A 23003-nucleotide genomic window follows, 5' to 3' on the forward strand; every position below is an offset into this window, starting at 1 on the left:
GAGGGATTTACCTGCGATGTACTGGACCGAATCCACAAACTGAATCTATAATCACGTGACTTTTTAGAAACTCAGTCAATCTTAAGTAGATGCACAAGTTATGAATGTCAGGTCAATTAACAGAATACAGATCAATGGATATAAAAGACCTGAGTCGTTAGATAACGCAAACAACAGGAACTCTGCAGATGCTGGAAATTCAAGCAACACACATCAAAGTTGCTAGTGAACGCAGCAGGCCAGGCAGCATCTCTAGGAAGAGGTACAGTCGACGTTTCAGGCCGAGACCCTTCGTCAGGACATCCTGACGAAGGGTCTCGGCTTGAAACTTTGACTGTACCTCTTCCTAGAGATGCTGCCTGGCCTGCGGCGTTCACCAGCAACTTTGATGTGTGTCGTTAGATAACATTAGGTTTTGGTGCACCAGGGACCGGTTACCTTATACTTGACAGCACATAATTACAGTGAAAATGTGACATAACTGGATAATTGGCAGCCATTGATAATATTCAAAACTGAGAGGCTGAACTTTTGTCAAGCCTTTTAAAGTTTGTATTTTCTAAATGGCAATCTGCAGTTTAGTTCTATGATGGAAGATGTGATCTTCACCACTCAACCAGTGTGATGATATTGGCCATCATTTCTGCTTATCTCAAGAGTGGCCAAAACTCCAACATCCATGGGCAATAAGCCAGAGATGTATTTCTCCGCCAAGTATATCTGAAATAGTTATTATGCTGAGCTATTGCCCAATGCTGGATAAAATAAAGTAAATCTGTTTCCTCCTACAACAGGATTCGATGACTTGCCGCACTTTGGTCAGTTTTAAGTGTTGTTCTATTCTAGTTACCAGGGATCCTTCATTATTGAGGTTTGCAATGAATAGTTGACCGTAGCTACAACAATTAGTGGATTTAACTAGTTGCAAAAATATCCAAAAATGAAATGCGGAATATATTTCAAATGATAAGCGAATGAAAGTGAGACCTGAATGTCCTTAAATAGTAATGACTGATAACCAATTCTGGCATCCTCCAATATTCTAGTTCTTAGAGTGGAATTCTAGGCTAGGATGGAAATGAGATTGCTCTGTGTGTCAATATAGACATGATGGGTTACATAATATCCTTCATTTTTCTTATAGCATAGAAGGAAGCTATAACTTGGATTAAGATTTACTAGAGATTTTCAGAACTATTGATCATTAAGACCTAAATCTTGTGGTTATCTTGTGGTTTTAACACAAAACCACAAGATCAAAGGAGCAGCGGTGGACTATCTGGCCTCTCGATCCTGCCCCACCATTCAATATGGTCACGGCTGATTTGCATCGGACTCAGCTTCTTTGCCAGTTTCACACAGTTCTCAATTCCCCAACACCACCGGTGATCCAATTTCCAAAACCCTCCGGGACAAAGAATTCCAGAGATTCTCCATCCAAGAGAAGTCATTCTTAAGGACTTCAGCTTTAAACAACCACCCTACTATCTTTTAATTGCAGAACTGTGCAAAAGTCTTAAGTACCCGAGATTCTTTAATATTTCAGATGGTATGGGCTCCACAGAGCCGCAATTCAACGTCATCAATGCTGTCTGGGATTACCTGAAGAGACAGAAGCAAGTGAGACAGCCAAAGTTTGCAGAAGAACTGTGGCAAGTTCTCCAAAATACTTGGAGCAACCTACCAGCTGATTTTCTTGTAAAATGGGATGACAGAGTGTCTAAAAGAATTGATGCAGTTTTAAAGGCCAGATATTGATTTGATTCATTTTTTTTTCCTGTTTATTGCTCTTCATAGTAATTCTTTTATTATTTAGAATTTTTAAGTTATTTTTGAAACGGTCTTTGCTTAGATTTTTTTTCATGTGTGCCTGAAACTTTTGCACAATACTGTATGTCTTCTCAATTGAGATTTATACAAAGGAAACACATCAACATATCTGTCATGCTTGCTCCCTAGAATTTTATTTAAGGAATCTTCCTATGCTTAAGTTATTTCTCAAACTCAAATTATGCAGTTTCCATCGTAAAGATAGCAGGTTCTTTGATGTTTTCTCGGAACATTTGCAGGAGGTGATATCTTTATAATACGGAGTGCTAATGATCAGTGCTTGGAAGCTTCTTTGGGAAGTAGCCTTGTGCTGACCAAGAAATGCAACCCTGACACACAGCTCCAGGACTGGATGTGGAGACAAAACGGGCTTTACAATCAAGGGGCCAAAAGATGTCTTTAGACGAATGAGACTTCCATCGTTCAGACTGCAGCTTGTGAAAATGGGATAGACCTCATGTGGACTTGCCAGAACTGCTCGCTCATCCACTTGAATACGGCTCGTTTTCTGACCAGTGATGGGGGAGCAGTGCTGATTTCCAAAGAGAAAAGTAAAAAATCCAAATGGAGGCCAACAAACACCACCAACATCTGCGAGAAGCAGCCTCAGGGTAAGAACAAGAAAGCAGACATGGACCTTGGGCTACACAGAAACTCAAATCCATTATGGAAATGAACTGCTTGAGATACCAGAAATCAGAAATGAAAACATAAGGTGCTAGAAATACTTATCAGATCAGGTAACATTTGTGCAGAGAGATACAGTTAACCTTTCAGGTTAATGGCTAACCTTCAGAACATTTCCCCTCCAAGGGTGAGGCCTGATCTGATAACTATTTCTTAGTATTTTTAGTTAAATTCAAGTGCTATTTGTGGCACTGCCTGCAGTATAACCAGCTGATTACTCTTTTAGTGCATTGATTAAAAGCAGATGTGATTTAACCTTGCCTCATGCTCAAAGCAATGAGTCTGAGGCCTTTTTAAAGTTTCAGTAACATTTTCTGATTCAGCAAGTTTTTCTAAACCATTCCTTTTGTAAATCTGAAGAAATTCAGAAGCAGAACATCTCAAAACATATTTGTAAAGAGTAATTTGGACTATTAATACTCCCAAGCTCCCTAGCATGTGTGATTGTTGCCTGAAATAATGTAATCTAAACATTGATTTTCTGCAGCCAGTCAAATTCTGATGGAGAGCTGTTTCATCTCAATAGCTTGAACAACACTGTGTAGACCAAAAAAAGCAGGTGAACTGAAGCTCAGTTTTCAGCTAAGTGGTAAATACATTGCTTCTTAGCTCTGCCTGTAAGCAGGCTGTGCTTCACAGTTATAAAGCAACATACAAAAGACCTACTCTTTACAAAAGATGAGACAAATTCCAGACACTGGTTTTCCTTCCATTTTCTCTCCTTCACTTCACCTCTTCTAGCTCTACTCCAGAAGCTGTTCATTCTTGCTGCTGGCAAATAGTCCTCTTGGATATTTCCCAATAATCTATTTAAAAAAATAGTTTTGGACTGTGAATATCAGTACTTATTTATGCATCCTGTTATATTCTCACCAAACAAGAACATATTAACTGATTATTATCACACTGAGGTATTTCTATTTGCAAATTATTTAATTAACAAGGAAACCAATGGTAATTTGTGAATAGCAAGACCTCAATGTGATAATAATTGGGTAATCTATTTCAGTCACATTGTTTGAGGAACTGTTTAAAAGACATTCCATGAATAGAGGGTACTTAAAGTGTTACAGGCCAAGTGGGATTTGCATCGACAGCCACCTCGGTTAGCATGATCAAGCTGAGCCGAAGGGTTTGCTTCCGTGCTGTATGAATCCATGATAAAAATTGGTCAGGACTCCAATACAAATCTCTTTTGAAATAGCACAACGGAGGCTTTTATTTGGAGAAGGCAATCAAATGATGGTTTAACTTCTCATCTGAGCATAGAAGTTCTACTGCTGCCCTCATCAGTACTGCTCTGTACTGTCAGCATAGGTTTTGTATTCTAGTTTCTTGAATGCACAACCTTCTAACTGAGATGCAGGAGGTCACCCTGTGCACCAACACAAGAATTTACCTGGTTTGTAACAGATCAAGTTGTGGATTTTATAAATATGAAATCCTAACGTATATTTTCTTGTATCTCATTTCTCTCTGAAAAGACAACCCACAGGTAACATCAACAACAGTGAAGGAAACCCATGAAAGAATTGGTGCTGAGAGTCAGAATAAGACTCAAGAAGAAAAAACTACCTTAGAACAAAAATCGCCATATCCAATAGAGGATCGTAAGTGTTACTTGAAATTAGTTTCTGTAATTGTTTACTTTAAAAATGTATGATTGTGTGGTCAGGACTTCCACATCAAAAGGCCTACGATGGCATAGTAGCATTACATTTATTGTTCCTCAGGTCTTTCAAGGTCAGCTGTAAAATTAATTGACTGAATTTCCTGGAGAGAATATTCTTTAAATTAACTTTGTTACTTGCAGTTTTTAATGTCAGCAATGGTCACAGCTGGGGATGACACACAATCAGCTGTTCAGATGGTTGTGGTTCAGTGAAAATGGGTCTCTGCAAACAAGTTCCTGGATAAGCTTGGACAAATATACATTAATTAATCTTCAGATCAGCAAACCAATACTGTTGCCCCAGCTAACAGAGGAAAAAAATTCCAAATTAAGAAATCTTTACTCACAATTTTTCTTCAGGAATTGAAAAGAGGCAAGTCTATAATACATGCATGCTCAGCAGTTTTCCCATTCCCATTCTCGCCACAACCCAGCATCGCCTCTCCCATTTCCAAATTTAAACATTTAATCTATGCTTAAAATGCAGGAGCTATTCTGCTAAGCCTGCTTCTCTACGGGAGTGTGATGTCCCTGTATGAAATAGAAATGTGGCAGAGATAGTGAAGGTATCAGTAAACATATTTAAGGTTGGATAGATTTTTGCATAGTAGGGGAATTGAGGGTTATGGGGAAAAGGCAGGTAGGTGGAGATGAGTCCATGGTCAGATCAGCCATGATCTTATTGAATGGCGGAGCAGGCCCGACGGGCCAGATGGCCTACTCCTGCTCCTATTACTTGTGTTCTTATCATTTTCCCATGGTAAGGACATTGAAATCAGGAGCACATAAACTAAAGTGAAAGGAAGAGAGATTTAAAATGAATCTGAGAAGAATTGTTATTTGCAGGGGGTGATTGATATTTAGATCTTGATGCCAGAGGAGGTGGTAGAATCAGTTACAATCACTGTGTTTAAGAGATGTTTAAGCCGGCAAAACATAGAAAGCTGTGGACCTAATGTGGGCCGATGGGATTGCTGTAGGTGGTCATAAATATGGGTGGCTGAAGGGCCTGTTTCTGGGCTGTAAGACTCAATGACTGACAGACTTTCCGCAGGCAGCATCAGTGAGAAGGCTTCACCAGGTGACAGAAACAAAATCTCAGCTGGCAATTCAACGTGTCCATGGGAAATGAAATTATTAAAACCCCTCATCAGAATTGTTGACCTCTTTACACTTCCAACATTTCCTGTCATAGAAGCGTTATGGCAGCCACTTGACTGCCTGAGTCTATAACAGCTTCCAAAGAGTAATTCCATCAGTCATATTCCACCATACTTTTCTTGTGATTCCTTAAGTTATCCTCTCTCAAGTACCTTTCCAATTCCCCTTTGAATGTACTGGCTGACTCTGCTTTCACCATCTCTAATGGTGGTGAATTAAAGGTCATAACTGCTCCCTGCATTTTTCTTTAAGGTTTCTCCTTGTACGGAATGTCAACCTGTGCTTCCCAGTAATTGAACCATTTATGAGTAGGGACAGTTTCTTTTTCCACCCATCTACTCTATCTAAACCCATGGCGATCTTGTATTTCCATAGCAGATCTCCGTTGAAGGAGAACAATCCCAACTCCTTCAATCTAATACCATAAGTTTTAGAAGGCAGAACTCCACACTCTTCTTGCTATCATTGATCGAAGTTAGTTGGGGTGCTGTTTGCAGACTTCAAATTTGGCTTTATTGCCAATCAATCGTATACATGCATATGGCCAAACGAAACATTTCTCTAGGCCACAGTACGTATGACTCACGCAACACATCAATTAACAAATAATACGATCTATTCCAGAAGACTTACATTTAGCATTAGGTGCATTTACAGCACAAGTTTTTTTAAAACAGTATAACACTATTGGCGCTTTATATGTGAGGATACTTGGGTGGTGGCAGTGAGTTCAGTAGTCTCACGGTCTGGGGGACTGTGAGCTGTTGCCCATGTGACGAAAGTACACATAGACTAAGATATTGACTGTCCTGTGCTATCACCAGTGGGATCAACAGTTGATCTGCCACCTGTCTTCAGGAGAGAGAGGTAAGTAAAGACAATGGAGCAGCATTTGGAAATGTTAGTGAAGAGACGGAAGAGCTTAACGGAAGGAGACAGCGGTCTGGGAATTGTCAAGACCGGCTCCTCTTTGAACCCTGAACTGTTTGAAGTGATGGACAGGTGATACCCCAGCAGGGGGATAAAAAGGGACAGGTTCGCTAAGGCAAGACACACACGACACCACGAGGTAACGAGACCCTGGAAGCAGTGCGCCTCCCACAAGTTGGTGGGAGTTTTGGAGGGCTGGTCGCGGGACCAAGCCATAGATGCACAGGGTGGAAAGGTACGATCGGCGGGAACCTGGTGTGTGTCCGCCCTTGCCTGGGTGCCAGGTTTTCCCACAGAGAAACGATCGTATCTGGAAATGGAGGGGTCACAGTCGGTGACCTCAGAAGACATTACAAAGGGCTCGCCCGAAAGCTGACTGCGAAGAATATCGAAGGTCTGTGTGGAAGTCGTTTGAATATTCATTCGCTTTTGCTCTCTCTCTCCTTTCCCCCCCCCCCCCCCCATCCATCGCCACGGCAGTGATTACTGTGAACTGAACTGAACTCAATTGAACTGAACTTTGCGTCACTTTGAAACTGGTCATTTACCCCTAGACAACGATAGAGCTTGATTGATCCTATTATCCTAGATCTGTGTACATGTGTGTTTATCATTGCTGAACTGTTGCATTTATATCCTTACTATTAGAGTACTGTGTTGCTTATTTCTTTAATAAAACTTTCTTAGTTCCAGTAATCCAGACTCCAACTGAGTGATCCATTTCTGCTGGTTTGACAACCCAGTTACGGGGTACGTAACATAAGTGGGGTTCTCGTCCGCGATTTTGAACACTAAATTTGGGACGGAATAAATTGATTGGGTTAAAATTCCCGAAAGAAAGAAAAGGCAAACAGCAGAAATGGAGATTGAGGAATTTCTAAAGGCGCCAACCTTGGAGGCTTTAGAGGATGCCAGGAAAGCGGAATTGGCAGCTGTGGCGAAACGGTTGAATCTTGTAAAGGGGAAGTCGACAATGAGGAGAGAGGAGATGCACAGAGCTATCGTAGAACACTATGTATCTAAAGGTGTGTTTCCCCAAGGGGAGCTGGAGGTGGTGTCTATTGAAAAACCTGCTGGAGACGCAGTACAGGTGCAGCTTGAAAAACTGAGACTCGAGCACGAGTTCCGGGTACGGCAGTTAGAACAGGAAGAGAAGCAGTTAGAAAGGTAGGAGAAAGAGAAACAGTTAGAAATGCAGGAGAGAGAGAGAGTTAGAAAGGCAGGAGAGAGAGAAAGGCAGGAGAGAGAGAGACAGTTACAACGGCAAGAGAGAGAGAAACAGTTGGAGCGAGAAGAAAGGCAGTTGGAGCGAGAGGAGAAACAGAGGGAAAGGGAATTTGAGCTGGAGAAGTTAAAGATAAGGGCAGAGCAGGGGCCCGTGCCGAACCAAGGTGGAGGGTTCCGGGCGACCCAGGAGGTTAGGTTGGTTCCCCCATTTGACGATACCGATGTGGATCGGTACTTTCTCCATTTTGAAAAAGTTGCTACAAGTCAGGACTGGCCGAGGGATAAGTGGGCTGTTTTGCTTCAGAGTGTACTGAAAGGGAAAGCCCAACAAGCTTACTCGGCCTTGTCCGCGGAAGATGCCTGGAGGTATGAGGTGGTGAAAGAGGCCATCCTCAGGATTTATGAGTTGGTCCCGGAGGCATACTGGCAGAGGTTCCGGAATGCGAGGAAGCAGTGGGACCGCACGTATTTAGAGTTTGCCGGCGAAATGCAGACATATTGTGAGCGTTGGTGAGCCTCGAAGGGGGTAGATGGGGATTATGACAGACTGCTACAGCTGATCCTGATTGAGCAGTTTAAAGGTTGTGTCCCTGAGGGTATGAGACCCTATCTAAATGAGAAAGAGGCAGCCACGTTAGCCGCAACTGCTAAGTTAGCGGATGAGTACGCGTTGACGCATAAAATGAAGTTTGCCCCAAGTAAAGGCTACCAGAAGGGTAGTCAGGACAGCAGGGAGAGTCCGCCAGAAAAGTCAGAAAGTAAGCCGGGGACTAGTGAGAAGGATAAGGTAGACCGGGAGCAGTCTGGTAGGAAGTCTCCTGGGGTCGTCTGTTATAATTGTGGGAAAGTCAGACATTTTGCGTCCAGGTGCTTTGCCCCAAAGAAGGAGACGGGAAAAGGAAAAACGGCGATTTTGACTGGCTGTATTGAGCTGGTAAATGAACCGCTAGGAGAGGAAAGGTCTGCCAAAGTTCAGGAAGGGCGCGAGAGGTTTATCTCGGCCGGATTGGTGTCGGTGAAGGAGGGGTTAAACCCAGTTCCAGTGCGGATCTGGAGAGACACGGGAGCGTGTCAGTCATTGATATTGAAGAGTGTATTAGAGTTTAGCTCAGAGACCCAGACTGGGGAGGTCAAGGTAAAAGGTATTGGGGAAGGGACAGAGGCAGTCCCTTTGCACCAGATACACCTACAGAGCAACTTGGTCTCTGGACTAGTCACGATCGGGGTGAGGCCCGAATTACCGATGAAAGGCGTGGAAGTCTTGCTCGGTAATGACCTCGCCGGGGGAATTGTTTTCTCGACAGTGAACTTGACAGGTCAGCCTGCCAGCATTAAGGCTCCACCCATGGACTCACAGGTTCATCCCGAGACTGCCGAAGTAAATTTAGCTGAGACGTACCAGGAGGAGGTAGAAAGTGAAAAGAAGGAGTGTAGTGAAACAAGAGGTAGTGAGGGAGCTGAGACAGACTTAGCATTAGCCAGGAAGGAATTTGTGCAGGCACAGGAGCGAGACGAGGGGCTGATGGTTTTGGCGGAGACAGCTCTCTCTGACGCAGAATTAAAAAGGGAACCAGTAGGCTATTGTGTGGAGGAGGAAGTGCTAAGGAAGGAAGGGAGACCAAGTACCGCAGATGAGGAATGGGGGATGGTGCCAAAAATCTCCGGGGATGAGATTTTTAACCTGGCCCACAAGGTACCCCTCGGTGGACGTTTTGAGGTGCTGGAGGAAACAGTTGGTGGAATCATGAAAGAGGTTTACCGGCTGCACAGGAGGAAGGATGTTATTGATTATGGCAGATGCGAACTGAGACGGTCACAGGCTTTTGACATGCTAACAAACCTAGTCGGTGTTAGCGCAGAAATCAATGAAGCTAGGGTCCCCCTGATAAGAAAAAAGAACCAGTTTGAAAAGATGAGTATGGTATCGACCAGATGGGAGAAGGCTATTGTTTTGGCCAGCTCTACTGATAAGGTCTCTCCCTTAATCCCCGAACAAAGCGACTCTTTAGGAGAAGTAATTAAACGGCTCGCACACGTGTGTTTGATTGTCCCGAGGCGATGCAAAGAACTGGGATGTTGGGTGGTGTTTGTTACGCTGGGTTAGCCTAGTGAGCAACAGCCCTATAGAATGAGTAATTCAGTGACGAAAGGGCTGACGAACACAGAGGTGTGTATTGGCGATGTAATACGGCTGTCTGAAGCCAGCTTGATAGTGAACCTTGAAAAAAATGAGTTCGGCCACACGAAGGTCACTTACCTGGGAATTGTGGTGACACAGGGGCAGCTGGCAGTGATGCAAGCTAAAGTGCGGGCTATCTCTGACATCCCAACCCCGACAGACAAGAGGGCCCTCAGAAGGCTCCTGGAGATGGTGGGGTACTATAGGAAGTTTTGCAATAACTCTGCTGTTACTATCCCTCCCCCTCCTACTAAGCCCTTGCGAGAGAAAACTAAGTCGGAATGGGACGACCCTTGTTATTGTGGTCCGGGACGAAATGAGAGGTTACATTGATCGCAATTCATCAGTGTTTTTGGCCACTATGAAGTTTGCTATGTTGGAGCCTGGTTTAAGGGATTATTAATAACACATATAAAAGGAACAGAAAATGTGATTGCTGACTGTCTGTCAGGTGTTGACAACTTAAAATTCGCTGTATTAGCCAAATAGCTGATAAAGATGTATATTTGTGTGTATCAAATAATGTAATCATGTTTGTAATTTTTACCCCGGTAAAAATCCTTAAAGGTGAGGGGTGTGACGAAAGTACACATAGACTAAGATATTGACTGTCCTGTGCTATCACCAGTGGGATCAATAGTTGATCTGCCACCTGACTTCAGGAGAGAGCGATAAATAAAGACAATGGAGCAGCATTTGGAAATGTTAATGAAGAGACGGGAGAGCTTAACGGAAGGAGACAGCGGTCTGGGCATTGTCAAGACCGGCTCCTCTTTGAACCCTGAACTGTTTGAAGTGATGGACAGGCGATACCCCAGCAGGGGGATAAAAAGGGACAGGTTCACTAAGGCAAGACACACACGACACCACGAGGTAACGAGACCCTGGAAGTGGTGCACCTCCCACAAGTCGGTGGGAGTTTTGGAGGGCTGGTCGTGGGACCAAGCCATAGACGCACAGGGTGGAAAGGTACGATCGGTGGGAACCTGGTGTGTGTCCGCCCTTGCCTGGGTGCCAAGTTTCACTGCAGAGAAACGATCGTATCTGGAAACGGAGGGGTCACAGTCGGTGACCTCAGAAAACATTACAAAGGGCTCGCCGGAAAGCTGACTGCGAAGAATATCGAAGGTCTGTGTGGAAGTCGTTTGAATATTCATTCGTTTTTGCTCTCTCTCTCCTTCCCCCCACTGTCCATCTCCCACGGCAGTGATTACTGCGAACTGAACTGAACTCAATTGAACTGAACTTTGCGTCACTTTGAAACTGGTCATTTACCCCTAGATGACGATAGAGCTTGATTGATCCTATTATCCCAGATCTGTGTACATGTGTGTTTATCATTGCTGAACTGTTGCATTTATATCCTTACTATTAGAGTACTGTGTTGCTTATTTCTTTAATAAAACTTTCTTAGTTCCAGTAATCCAGACTCCAACTGAGTGATCCATTTCTGCTGGTTTGGCAACCCAGTTATGGGGTACGTAACACCCATCATAACAGTCTCTGTTCTAATGCTGAGGCACCTCCTGCCTGTTAGAGGAATCAAAGAGATTGTGGGCTGGATAACAGGGATTCTTGGCAGTACAAAGATCCCTGCATACAGAGTGCTCCTGGTAAATATCTGGGTTGGGTGGAAGAGAGAACCCCCCCCCCCATCCTCTCAGCAGTCCCTACAATCCTTTGTAGGGCCTTGCAGTCAGTTACCTTTTGTTCACGCTAGGTAGACTCAGTAAGGTTTCCCTAATGAGTGATCAATGGTATTTTAGAGGGTTCCATGCAACCTTCCAATAATATTTGCTGCAGAATTGTCCCATCTGCCCTCTGCTTGCTGATATATTCAGACCAAAATAAGCAAAGCACTTCCATTTTATTTGGAAGTTTCACTGTTTCAAAGAAGGTTTGACACACAATTATTCTCTGTATATGACTGTTAATTACAACCTGCAGGATTTGTGAGTTGAGAAATGGGGAAGAATGTATGTTTTAAAAACTATAACTGAGGATACGATGAATAATTCGCTGGAGGAGCTCAGCAGTCAAGCAGCATCTGTTGAGTGGGAGGTGGGCTGGTGCTGATGGAAAGAATTATCAACATTCGGGTCAAAACACTGCATCAGGCCCAAAGTTCCATCTGTGTCCTTTTGGCAGTTAGACATTTGTTTGCCTCAAATCAAAATATAACATTGTCATCAACACATATCAAAGTTGCTGGTGAACGCAGCAGGCCAGGCAGCATCTCTAGGAAGAGGTACAGTGGACATTTTGGGCCGAGACCCTTCGTCAGGACTAACTGAAGGAAGAGTTAGTAAGAGATTTGAGAGGGGGAGGGGGAGATCCAAAATGATAGGAGAAGACAGGAGGGGGAGGGATGGAGCCAAGAGCTGGACAGGTGATTGGCAAAAGGGATATGAGAGGATCATGGGACAGGAGACCCAGGGAGAAGGAAAAAGGGGAGGGGGGAAAAACCCAGAGGATGGGCAAGGGGTATAGTCAGAGGGACAGAGGGAGAAAAAGAAGAGAGAGAGAGAGAGAGAGAAAGAATGTGTGTATATGAATAAATAACGGATGGGGTACGAGGGGGAGGTGGGGCATCAGCACAAGTTAGAGAAGTCAACGTTCATGCCATCAGAAACAAGAAAATCATGAATGGAAAAATGGCACAAATGTGGCTAACGAGGGAGGTTAAGGCTAAAATAAAAGCAAAAGAGACGGCGTACAAGGACACAAAAATTAGTGGGAAAACTGAGGACTGGACGACTTTTAAAAACTTACAGAAGGAAACTAAGGAAGTCATTAGGAAAGAAAAGATGAATTATGAAAGGAAGTTGGCAATTGACATCTACTTTTTCCAAAGGATCCCTCTCAAGTAAATGGGATCTACATTTGTATGCCCGTCCTCCTTGACATGCATCAGAGGGGCCAGATGCGAAGTGCATCCAGACCCTTTTTTTCCCAGCTCAATGGTGCTTCAGTGTTGGATTCAATGGTGAGTGACAGCACAAATGTCAGATGTGTGAGCTTCTGATCTCTAGATTGTACTGGGTCTTCACAGTTGGCTAAGCATGTTCACTAAGGCACCACAAGCTATCAGTCAGATAGATTCAGCTCTTTACCTGTTTGATTTCAAATACTGTTGTATAGATCATTAGTGCGTGGGCACGCGGCCAAGTGGTTAAGGCATTGGACTAGCGACCTGAAGGTCTTGAGTTTGAGCCCCAGCCGAGGGAACGTGTTGCGTCCTTGAGCAAGGCACTTAATCACACATTGCTCTGCGACAACACTGGTGCCAAGCTGCATTGGTCCTAATGCCTTTCCCTTGGACAACATTGGTGTCGTGGAGAGGGGAGACTTGCAGCATGGGCAACTGCTGGTCTTCCATACAACCTTGCCCAGGTCTGCGCCCTGGAGAGTGAAGACTTTCCAGGCGCAGATCCATGGTCTTGCAAGACTAACAGATGCCTTTACTTTATTATATCATTAGTAATATAAGATGCATGGGTCTCAGCAAATCCATTGTGTAGGAATCCAGCTTGATAATTTTACAAATGATGGCAGGTTCATGAGAGAGAAGATGAGTTCGTGGCTGATAGATGTGCTGATCAGCACCACGACCAACAACTAATGATTCTAGTTCACAGTTATATTTGTTTACACGGATTGACGTTCCTTTTATTCCTTACAGCCACTAACTGGAACTATGCGATATTGGCACTTGCATTTGTCACACTGTTTCTGGCATTCCTCATCTTGGTGTTAAGCTGCAGGGCTAACAAGTAAGTCTGATCTCACTGCTTTCTTTGTCTGTTCTGATAGTTGGCAAAATGTACTGTAAATGCACTGTACTTAAATGCATGCAGCATTAGAAATAAAGTGGATGAGCTTGTTGCACAGCTACAGGTTAAAAGATATGACATTGTGGCCATCACCGAGTCATGACTAAATGATGGATGTGATTGGGAGCGGAATGTCCAAGGATACACAGTGTATGGGAAGGATAGGAAGGTAGGTAAAAGGGGTGGCGTGCCCTGATGGTAAGCAACGATATCAAATCACTAGAAAGCAGGGACATAGGATCAGAAGAAGTAGAATCCTTATGGGTCGAGTTAAGAAATGGCAAGGGTAAAAAGACACTAATAGCAGTTATATACAGGCCTCCAAACAGCAGCCGGGATGTGGACTGCAAGTTACAGCTGGAAATCGAAAAAACATGTCAGAAGGAAAATGTCAAGATAATCATGGGGGATTTTAATATGAGAGTGGATTGGGGAAAGTCAGCAAGGTACTGGATCTCAGGAGAGGGAGTTTGTAGAATGCCTACAGGATGGCTTTTTGGAGCAGCTTGTCCATAAACCCACCAGGGGACCGGCTGTTTTGGATTGGGTGCTGTGTAATGAACCTGAGGCGATTGGAGAGCTGGAGGTAATGGAACCCCTTGGAAGTAGTGATCACAATATGATTGAGTTCGGTTTCATATTTGAACAGGAGAAGCTGGTATCAGGTGTATCAATATTTCAGTGGAACAAAAGAAATTACAGTGGTATGAGAGAGGAACTGGCCCAAGTAGATTGGAAAAGTAAGCTAGATGGAGGGACAGTAGAGCAGAATTGAATGAAATTCCTACAAGAAATAAGGAAAGCGCAGGAAAAATATATTCCAAGAAAAAAGAAAATCATGAATGGAAAAATCACACAAATGTGGCTAACAAGAGAGGTTAAGGCTAAAATAAAAGCAAAAGAGACGGCGTACAAGGAAGCAAAAATTAGTGGGAAAACTGAGGACTGGATGACTTTTTAAAAACTTACAGAAGGAAACTAAGAAAGTCATTAGGAAAGAAAAGATGAATTATGAAAGGAAGTTGGCATTTAACATAAAAAGGATACTAAGAGTTTTTTTAAATATGTGAAGAGTAAAAGAGTGACATGGATAGATATAGGACCGATTGAAAATGGTGCTGGAGAAATTGTAATGGGTAACAAAGAGATGGCAGAGGAACTAAATGAGTATTTAACATCAGTCTTCACAGTGGAAGAGATTAGCAACATACCTGATGGCCAGAGGTCTCTGGGAATAGAATTAGGTTCAGTCAAGATTACTAGAGAGAAAGTGCTTGGGAAGCTAAATGGACTAAGAATAGATAAGTCTCCCCGAATCATGGGTGCATCCGGTTCTGAAGGAGGTGGCTTTGGAGATTGTGGAGGCATTGGAAATGATCTTCCAGGAATCAATAGACTCTGGCATGGTTCCGGAGGACTGGAAGGTCACAAATGTAGTTGTGCTGTTTAAGAAAGGAGAGAGGCAGCAAAAAGAAAATTACAGACCTATTAGTCTGACATCGGTAGTTGGAAAGTTATTGGAGTTGATCCTCAAGGACAAGGTAATGAAATACCTCAAGGTGCATGACAAGATAGGCCAAGCCAGCATGGTTTCATGAAGGGAAGATCCTACCACACCAACCTATTGGAATTTTTTGAGGTAATCTCAAATAAAATTGATGAGGGAGAGGCTATGGATATTGTGTATTTGGATTTTCAAAAGGCCTTCGATAAGGTGCCGCATAAGAAGTTGCTTAATAAGATGAGAGCCCATGGAATTACAGGAAAGATATTGGAATGGATGGAGCATTGGCTGATAGGCAGAAAGTAAAGGGATCCTATTCTGATTGGTTGCCGGTTACTAGTGGTGTTCTGCAGGGGTCGGTGTTGGGGCCACTTCTTTTTACAATGTATATCAATGATTTAGATTATGGATTAAATGGTTTTGTGGCTAAGTTTGTGGATGACACCAAGATAGGTGGAGGAGCAGGAAGTGTTGAAGAAATGGAAAGGTTGCAGAGAGACTTGGTCAGTTTAGGAGAGTGGGCAAAGAAGTGGCAGATGAGATACAATGTTGAGAAATGTACCATTATACATTTTGGAAGAAGAAATAATCGGGCAGATTATTATTTAGATAGGGAGAAAATTCAAAAATCGGAAGTGCAAAGGGACTTGGGGGTCCTCGTGCAGGATACCCTAAAGGTTAACCACCAAGTTGGATCGGCGGTAAGGAAAGCGAATGCTATGTTGGCATTCATTTCAAGAAGAATAGTGTATAAAAGTAAGGAGGTGTTGATGAGGCTCTATGGGGCACTGGTGAGAACTCATTTGGAATACTGTGTGCAGTTTTGGGCCCCCTATCTTAGAAGGGATGTTCTGATGTTGGAGAGAGTTGAGAGAAGATTTACGAGGATGATTCCTGGAATGCAGGGGCTAGCATAGGAGGAGCATTTGTCAGCTCTTGGACTGTATTCATTAAAGTACAGAAGAATGAGAGGGGATCTCAGAAACATTTTGAATGTTGAAAGGGTTGGACAGAGTAGATGTGGAAAGGCTGTTTCCCTTAGTGGGTGAGTCCAGGACAAGAGGCCACAGTCTTAGAATTAGAGGGTACCCACTTAAACAGAGATGAGGATAAATTTTTTTAGCCAGAGGGTCGTGAATTTATGGAATTCGTTGCCACATACAGCTGTGGAGGCCCAATCATTGAGGGTGTTTAAGGAGGAGGTTGACAGGTATCTAATTAGTCAGGGTATCAAGGGATATGGGGAAAAAGCTGGAAATTGGAACTAGATGGGAGAATAGTTTAGCTCATGGTGGAGTGGCAGAGCAGACTCAATGGGCCGAATGGCCTACTTCTGCTCCTTTGTCTTGTGATCTTGTGAAGTTCCTCATGTGTCTTCCCTCTGCAACAAATCACAGTTAAATCTGTCATACATAAAGAATCCTCTTTTAGACTAGAGAAGTGTCACAACTTTGCATTGATCAAGTTCACCAGTAAACTTCCCAATTTATTTCATTCATTAAATATGCACTTATTTTTTCATGTTTCTCACTGTAACTTCTAGTGTATTTTATGTATTGCACTGTAATGCAGAAGGCAAAAGCAGACCACTGCCGTAACCTGCCACGAACATGATTTCCCAATATGTCAGAGCGGCGTGGGGGGAATCGTTCGCCAACTGGAAATTCCAGATGCAACCTAACGATGACTGTAATGCTGCCACAATGCAACAAATGTCATGAAATAATAAATTCATGATAATAAACTTGATTCTAATTCTCTCCCACCTCACCATTAGTTTAAAATGTTGATATCAGAACCTACCATATATATACAAAAAGATATTAAAGCTGTATAAACAGATGTAATAACTGTTTTAATAGATACCTTAAGGATTTGGGGAAAGGGCAAAATTAGTAAACACATCAAGTCAAAATGGTAAAAGCTACAATGGCTGTCAGAGGTGTGAAGAGAAGGCAGCTGTGAGTAATTTGTAAGTTAAGGCTATTTTAGGATCTGTTCACTAAGTGGAAAGGTATTTCTTTAATAAGGAAGCCATGCCTTAGCAATGTTGCTTAGCAGTATCAGATACTGGCTGAAATTCTGCTCAGTTCCTGACGCATTGCCTGATGTTCTGGTGTCCTCCAGTAATGGGAAACAGAACAAGAGGAAGAATTGGACCATCTCCCCCCAATCAATAACTAAGGCTGACGCTGCAGTCTGCTAGAATCTGGAGGTTGGGCTGCATCTATTGAGATCCTTCAACAGGACCAAGACTGAACCAGGCTGGTACTCAACAGGAGGCAGTGCGGTGACATAGCCAGTAGAGCCACTGACTCAGGAACACAGAGTTCTGAGTTCATTCCTGACTTGGTGTCTACAATTTCCTTTGAAGATGCTCCTTAAAATATTCTTCTCAAAATATCTCTTTGGCCACTCACCATTTTTCTATGAAGCACAGTGAGACATTACTAAATTATTGTATAGATCATTTGGGGTAAAGCAAACAGTTATATGGAGCAGGGCAACATAAAATGAAATCACAAAGAGGCAGAAATTAGTTCGAAGTACAAGATCTACAAATTGACTTTCATTGCAAAAATAAGGGTAGTATAAAAAAAACATGTTTTTAAAATAATTAAGGTTGGGTGGATTGAAGTATTTTGGGTTAAAATACCTTTAGTGAACTTGGGATTCAATTATAACACAATGATAATATGAAGACATTAGGTTATCTTCTAGTGAGTGATTCTGACAGACAGGTTTTAAAAAGGGGTGGGTACTTAGACCATGGTAACTCACCCACTCAGAATTCAAGAAAGTTTCCCCTTTCCATCATATCCTCTGGGGAACTCTGGAATGAGTCTAAAGGGAAGACATTTTCTCATTGAGTGGAAGTAGAGATCAGCCTGCAGCTGCAGCCTTGGCAATTTCACTTTCTCATGAAAAGCATCTGAAGAATTGTCATCCTTTTCATGAATTAGTGCTTCCTGACATTTAGCCTAATCTTCCCTTTCACCAGTTCAGCTAGGTCTATACCATGAAGCCGCTGACTGGCTCAAAAGTATTTATAAAATACAACTATCTTTTCTATCTGTACAAGTCCCACTTTCAACCTCCCTCTGACGAGGCTGAGGAGCCGTAGTTTCCTTTAACACTTGTAGCAATTTGGTCAGTTGATTCTAAGAAGCTTTCTCTAAGAGGAACCTAAAGAGGAATCTCATTCATTAGACAGTGGGGAGAAAATGGAAAATCATTCATTTTGGACCTGGGAACAGGAGACTTCCTCATTTCTCTGTTATGTGCTTGGACCATAATTCACCAGTCTCTCATCATTTTCCTACTGTAGACGGCGTAAGTTTAAGGAACTGAATGAAGCACAGGACAAGAACGAAATGGACACAGACTCGATCCAGAAGGCAATGACCCAGTACGGAGTTGAAGTTGATAATATCACTGAGACAGACCAGATGTTACAGACCAAGCAGGCCTTTGTTTCCTTGAACGCAGTGGCACAGACTCCATCTCCAAAGATGTCACCAAAACCTGGACAGATCTTGGTTGAATGGAAGGATGGAAATATAACTTCCCTTTTCTTGGATGGAAAGGAAGATGATGTGTAGTATCCTTCAATGTTTCACTTAAATAATTTTATTACAAGAATTATTGACTTTTATCTTAAAGTATTTCTAATAAATGAAAGGAAAATGGGTTAGCAAGCTGGCTATAAAATAGGGAAAAGTGATGAATGCTTTTGAGTATTAAGTAATATATCACTTGGGTTATTGCTGGGAATACTATCATTCACAATTTTACTCAGGACTTTGAGATTAAATGTACAAGTTTGCAGAAACACCAAGATAATTAATTCCAAGGAAAACTGTGGCTAAGTGCGTTGATAAATCCAAAATAAAAAAGAAAATATTAGAATTCCTCAGCCAATCAGCCACTACTGAAATATCATTGATCTGAAGCACTAATCATGGTTTCCTCTGCGTAGATGCTGCCTGACCTGCTGAGTAGTTTCTGTTTCATTTCCTATTTGGATTTTGGTTTTGCATTATTAACTGTGAATTGGAAAGTAATGTTTAATTTGCTGAGTGTGAGGGATTGCTTTCAATAGGAAGATTATACATTGGGTGCGCTGTTTGGAAAGTAAGTGCCTAAACTGGCTCCTAGAGGGAAGGAATGCATGCTGCTGAGTTCCTCCAGCATTTTGTGTGTGTTGCAAAGGAATGCATGTACCCAAACCGAGCCCATGTATTAACAAGGCTACAAAAGCCAAGGAATGTACTGAAGTTAAACCTTTTAATAACAGAGTCTGAAAGAAGAGAAAATATGTTAAATTTCTTCTTAAATACGCTTTAACGTTTGAGGATGACTGACTTGCAATCTGGTGTTGTGGATTCAGGTCTCGTTATCCACCATAATGAGGGAATCATATACCCTTCTGCAGATGAGGCAAATCGTGGACAACTGGGCAGATGGGTGGAATGTGAAGTTTCACTCCTCCTTCCCCCTTCACAAAGTCTCCGCATATTCCTGAAACCACCCCAATTGCTCCCTCTCCACTCATAGGAGTGACAAAATTGGATTTGCTTTTCATATGTCCCTCAACCATTTCCTCTATCCCCTGTCAAGCCCTTCCCATGACTGACATGGGACCAACATGCCTATTTTGGGAGTTGGGTGTTGACCATGTGACTGGCATACCCTGACCAACGCACCCAATCGTGTATTACATCATCCGCGCGTCAAAGTTATAAAGCATAGATGAAGAGAAGACGTCTCTACTTGTGGGGAAGGTCAAAATAAAATCAGTAATGCATTCCCAGGGAAAATTCTTGATGAGTGGTAAGCGTGTGAAACTTGCCACTGCAAGCAAAACTCGAGAAAAACGCCGTCACAGTTGGTTTGTGGGCTGTTTGTGCATGGTTGCTCTATACCTGGTCTATGTTAACAAGCAGACCTCACTATGTGACCAGTGCTGGTACTTCTCTCCAATCTATTTGGAAAAATAGCAATGTGACTGTGAGCACACGCAGCCATTATGCCAATGAACATTCATATTCAATGACTGGAGGGGATGGACAGTGATCTGCTATTCATTTCGTGCAGGTGCCACCTCACACTCATAGATTCTTCACTGCTTTGAAGAACACAATGAGTTTGCACATCAGTTGTTGGTAGAACTTGCAGCAGAATGCTAAGTCTGGTGATTAAGGATTCAAGTACCTTTTAGCAATGTGATAACTGCCACTGTATTTATCTGGCTGCAGATGGCAGTAATTTAAATTGCCTGATCTCATTTTCAATACACGGTCAACTTAGAAATTTTAAAAGTGACAAGTAATTAATTCTTGTAATTAATTACCCATTCTGCCTTTTTTTCAATTAGAATCATGGTGTCATTTGGCATGGAAGAAGCCCTTCAGTATGACTGGTCCATACTGACCACGATTCCCAGATAAGCTAGTGATGTTCAAATTCAGATTTGTTTATTTACCACTCGTACATGGAAACTTAGACTGAAGTACAGTGAACAACCAACAGGATCTAAGGGTATGCTGGGGACAGAGCTCAAGTTTTGCCGCACATTACGGTGCCAACATACAGTAACATACCCACCGTGTTCACAGGATACACTGGCAACAACAGCAACAAAACAAGTAGTTTGTTGGGAAGACTCTTTTCCCAGTTGGCCCATATCCCTCTAAACCATGAGTTCCCAACCTGGGGTCCATAGACCCCTTGCTTAAAGTATTGGTCTATGGCATGAAGAAGGTTGGGAAACCTCTGCTCTATACCCTTCCTGTCTATGTACCTGCTCAAGTGCTTTTTAAATGCTATTATTAAACTTGCCTCAACCACTTCCTCTGGCAGCTCATTGCGTATACCGACCACCCTCTGGGTGAAAGATTTGTCCCCCTGTTTCCTATGAAATCTCTCTCCCTTTCACCTTAAGCCTGTGTGCTTTACTTCTTGATTCCCCAACGCAGGGAAAAAAACCACAGTCTGTGCCTTCAAGTCAGAATGCTTAAGACTCCATCAAGATGCTTGAGCACAAAAATTTAGACATGCTCCAGACTGAGGAAGTGTTTCATTGTCAATAGTGCCATCTTTTGGTTAAGTTATTAAACCAGGATCCTCTGAACTCTCTCAGGTATATATGAAAGGTCTTGTGATAATTAAGGAGTAGAGGAATTGTTGTGTTGCATATAAGTGCATCTCTCGCGACATAACTAAAACGGAATTACTGGTTAAGATCACTTGTTGTTTGTGGGAGCTTGCTGAGCACTAATTAGCTGTTTTGTTTCCCTAATGAATGAAAGGGTCAATGTATGAGGAGCGTTTGAGTGCTTTGGGCCTGTCCTTGCTGGAGTTTAGGAGAATGAGGGGGAATCTGCTGAAACCTATTAAATATTGAAAGAGCTAGATAGGGTGGACATGGATAGGATATTTCCTACAGTGGGGGAAGTCTAGGACCAGGGGGCACAGTCTTAGAATGGAATATGAGGAGGAATTTCTTTAGCTAGAGGTGATGAATCTGTGAAACCTATTGCCACAGATGGATGTGGAGACCAAGCCACTGGGCATAATTAGAGCAGAGGTTGATAAGTTCAGGATTAATAAGGGCATCAAAGCTTATGAGGAGAAGGCAGGAGATTGGGGTAGAGAGGGATAATAAATCAGCCAGGACAAAATGACAGAGCAGACTTGTTGGATTGAATAGCCTAGTTCTGCTCCTATGTCTTAGGGTCTCCTTGCAACATTTAATGCATTTCTTACCTTGGAAACCACTTTACACCATCAGCATGAAGTTCCTTTTAAATGCATGTCTTTTCTTTCTCTCACTCTATTATCCTAAGATTTATGTTCCTCCCCCTACTTCTCCATTAACCGATTGGATTCAGATTTATTATGGCACGGAAACAAGCCATCCCAGACCTTCTAGTTTATCGATGGTCAGAGTTTCTTTTTTAAGCCTCATTGGTTTAAAAGGAGATAGCATGATCATGTCATCCATTAAAATGCCTCACTACTTCACTGAGGTGTTAATGGTTCTCATTTCCAGCAAGTCCTGGTATGAACATTGACGATGAACTGACTGAAGTGGCTGTCTACCTGAGCCTGGCATAGCCAACCCATTATACAGTACCTTATCAGTGCATTGTTCCCTAATGCAAATATGCATGCAGAGTTAAACAATTTTAATCTTAGAACATTATTCAACATACATAGCTATGAAAAAAGAAAGCCTGAAAGATGTTTTAACTCAAAATATTCTTTTTCCCTCCAGAACTCAAATGTAGAACTGTGGACTCTGGATAGTTTAAAAATGCTTTTTTTATTTGATTGTTAAAATAAATGGCTTTTATAACTTGTAATAAATATCTTCAATTATTTTTGGAATTTAAGTCAATTCCTTCACTTAAACCATCTGTTACTTTTAATTTTTGCCTGTATCCTGTTTCAGTCAAGTGAAACGTTTTATGGGAATGTTCCAAAGAAGCGTCATTCACATCCGTGGCAATTGATTCTTCAACCAATTTGGGGACCAAGCCTCGGACCTTTCAAGCCAAACTATTTCAGTATTAGCTGTGTTGCCAACACCTTGGCTTAAATCAGTAAGTTGTAGTTTGCCCTTCAGACAGGTCTCACATCTCACAGAAATCCTCATGGAAATAAGATGTCTCTTTCTGAAATTGATATAAAATAGCAAACTCCTTAAAAGATGGAGGGTAATTGACTAAATTCTTTGTGTTATACTTTATCCAAACAATTTTAAAATGGGCCACACAATCTTGCCATGCTATTTGTATTTATAAATTTCTAGCATATTTCTACATTTGTAGTGTAAAGTATCAGCTTTCATTTAAATAAAGTTTTATCAACAGTCCTTGTTGAAGTAAAAATATTGTGCAGTTTCCTTTTTTAATTACTTGCACTCCAATTAGATATGTGACACCTAGTGGATCACTTTTGCAGGAAAGTTCTTCC

The 23003-nt window shown here is 42.3% G+C and overlaps 1 protein-coding gene across 6 annotated transcripts in view; it reads left to right on the forward strand.

Moving 5' to 3' along the window:
- Positions 1-22922, forward strand: part of LOC140209747 (organic solute transporter subunit beta) — a 40481-nt gene extending 17559 nt beyond the window's left edge. For all 6 annotated transcript variants that reach the window (XM_072278168.1, XM_072278167.1, XM_072278166.1 and 3 more), the window contains 3 exons: positions 4002-4127; positions 13369-13459; positions 18352-22922. In XM_072278168.1, the coding sequence (XP_072134269.1) occupies positions 4002-4127; positions 13369-13459; positions 18352-18625 (491 nt within the window). In that variant the 3' untranslated portion in view covers positions 18626-22922. The remainder of the gene's footprint in view (positions 1-4001; positions 4128-13368; positions 13460-18351) is intronic.
- The last annotated feature ends 81 nt before the right edge of the window (positions 22923-23003 follow it).

The sequence above is a fragment of the Mobula birostris genome, chromosome 14 (genome assembly GCF_030028105.1).
Source record: "Mobula birostris isolate sMobBir1 chromosome 14, sMobBir1.hap1, whole genome shotgun sequence".
Classification (NCBI taxonomy): Eukaryota; Metazoa; Chordata; class Chondrichthyes; order Myliobatiformes; family Myliobatidae; genus Mobula; species Mobula birostris.